This window comes from Nanorana parkeri, unplaced genomic scaffold, assembly GCF_000935625.1.
Source record: "Nanorana parkeri isolate BGI_ZX_2015 unplaced genomic scaffold, ASM93562v1 scaffold16, whole genome shotgun sequence".
Taxonomy (NCBI): domain Eukaryota; kingdom Metazoa; phylum Chordata; class Amphibia; order Anura; family Dicroglossidae; genus Nanorana; species Nanorana parkeri.
The window spans coordinates 4,055,890-4,058,496 of record NW_017306284.1 but is presented as its reverse complement, the minus strand read 5'-3'; the positions used below and the strand labels follow the sequence as shown (position 1 = coordinate 4,058,496).

The 2,607-nt window shown below is 36.0% G+C and overlaps 1 protein-coding gene across 1 annotated transcript; it reads left to right on the top strand.

Moving 5' to 3' along the window:
• The first annotated feature begins 1,209 nt into the window (after positions 1-1,209).
• Positions 1,210-2,124, top strand: LOC108789103 (galactoside 3(4)-L-fucosyltransferase-like). The gene has a single exon (XM_018559038.1). It carries the CDS (start codon positions 1,210-1,212, stop codon positions 2,122-2,124), a length of 915 nt encoding a protein of 304 aa, XP_018414540.1.
• The last annotated feature ends 483 nt before the right edge of the window (positions 2,125-2,607 follow it).

The following is a 2,607-nucleotide window of genomic DNA, read 5'->3' as shown; positions in this document are numbered from 1 at the left end:
AGGCCATTTTTCAGTATTCAGCGCTGTGGTACTTTGACCGACGTTTATTCTGTCATGCAACGCCGTACTGAAATGAATTTTATAAAATTTTTATTGACAGATGGAGCTTTCTTTTGGTGATATTTAATCACCACTGCAGTTTTTATTTTTTACTATATTAAGGAAAAATTACAGAGATTTAAAATAAAAACAGTTTCCCCTATATTAAATGATAAAACATTTATTATTAACCAATTTTTTGGTAAAATATAATAGATGGGGTCACGTCGGGAAAAAAGACACCAAACATGTCAAGCCTTAAAATTGCGTGCGCGCGCAAAACCTCAAAAAACGATAATATCCAAAATTGGCCATATGCGACGCTTTAAAAGCTTTTACCGCTCACCAGTTTCAGTGATTGATGGCCCTAAAATGATTGCTCTCACTCCGACGTTCTTGGTGATATGTAACATGTGTAGCGCAATTGTCATTTTCGCACGCTGGTGCACTGGACGCATATTTACGTTTATATGTGCGTAAACGTGGGGGTGGGGGACTTAAACATTTTGGGGTTTTTTTTAAACTTTTTTTATATGTGACTTTTATTTTTTTTACTTCTTTTTATTTATATATATTTTTTTTAGTTTCTTCAGAAGATTGTCTTTCACTGCTGAGTGAAGTGGTAAAACTATGTGAACTGGATAACATAATTGATTGTCTTTTCTGTACAAATGCTCTAAAAAAAGAAAAAGTAAGTAAGTTGTAAAGTAGGGTCATGCACTGTATACTGTGGGGCCATTTTTTTAGAGTTTTGCTCAAACATATCCCTAACAGAAAGAACATAATTTATCTTTAATTACTTGAATGTAAAAATATCAATGGAAAAAATAAACAAGAAGGTATGTTTTAAAATATGTATTAGAGAAAATTTCTAACTTAAGTGTATTTTTCTTATTCAAAGGGTTGAAAATACTACAAGAAAAAACATCAATTCAAGCACCATCATCCAAAACCTTGCCTAAACTGCCACAGAAAAATATTCATGCAGTTGAAATGGCTTTCTTTATGCAAGCATTCAAGTGGAGCTGCTTCTTATTGTATTTATCACTACAGGCTTATATTTTTATTTCAATATTTGCCTTTTATCGTGTAAACAATGTACCTGCTCAAATATACTTTCGCCAAACACATGAACAAAATATGCAAACTAACTGCTCAGTGACACATAAAATGGCTCTGTTACCCAATAAATCTATCTTGACTATCCTACTTTGGACATGGCCTGCAAAACACACTTTCCCTCTTAACCAATGTCCTCCACTGGTTGATTCATCTGGGTGTTTCTTCACAGTGAACAGAAGCATGTATTTGAAGGCAAATGCTGTTGTTGTTCACCACAGAGATATAAATTCCAAGGACCAATTACCTCAAACACCAAGACCTTTGAATCAGTTCTGGATTTGGTTTAATATGGAGCCCCCAGAACATCTGCAAAAGCTCACCATTATGGACAATATCATAAACCTGACCATGTCCTACAGGTCTGATTCAGACATCTTTACCCCTTATGGTTGGTTGGAAAGTATTGATAGAGCAGAAAACTACACAGTTCCCAGTAAATCTAAACTTGTGGCATGGATAGTAAGCAACTGGAAACTCAAACAAAAGAGAGTGCAATATTATAATGAACTAAAGAATCATCTTCAAGTTGATGTCTATGGAAAGCATAATTTGCCATTACCAAGAAAAGACCACTTTTTGATCCTCAGAAAGTATAAATTCTACCTGGCTTTTGAGAATTATGTTCATGATGATTATATCACAGAGAAACTCTGGAACAATGCATTTCAAGCAGGCACAGTACCAGTTGTATTGGGTCCTTCACGTAAAAACTATGAGCGTTATATACCTCCAGACTCATTTATTCATGTGGATGACTTTTCATCTGCTCAAGAGCTGGCCTCCTATCTCCTGAGTTTAGACAAGAATGACCAAAGATACAGACAATATTTTAAATGGAGGTCTCATTTCACACCTGTCAAAACAAGGAAAACCTGGATAACAGAATATTGTAGAGTTTGTAAAGCACTGAAGGAGGCACCACCTTATAGGACAATTTCAAGTATTGCTGAATGGTTTAAATAATTACAGAGAAAGGCATCAATTTTTATGTAATACAATGTTAGAATCTTTTCTTTGCTTCTTTTTTTTCTAAGTTATGTGACAATTACAGTTTTATAATTCATAATTTAATAATTTGTATGAGAGTTAGCAGTGTACTGAATCTGATTGGCACTTACACACAGTTGCCATCTCATCCCGTTACAAAATGCATATGAACTACGCAGGTTGTCTGTGAAGGTTCTCATTTATCAAAGTCACTGTGTCATTGTCACAAGTCATTGTAGTAAGTCATATATAACTGGACTTATTTTGTAATGTTGAAGTCATTGTACAGCCTATACACGCCACTTCTTCATTTCTAATGAGTATCAGGAACATACCCCAGCAGTGGCGTAACAATCGCCATAGTGGCCCAGGCAGCCACAATGGGGCCCGGCACAGGGGGGCTCGGCCAGGGCATCCCTCTGATGCAGTGTGGGCCGCCTGGGTTGCTCTGGCATGTAA

Coding starts and splice junctions, on each gene's coding strand:
- LOC108789103 (XM_018559038.1), top strand. CDS start 1,210: ATGGCTCTGTTACCCAATAAATCTATCTTGACTATCCTACTTTGGACA.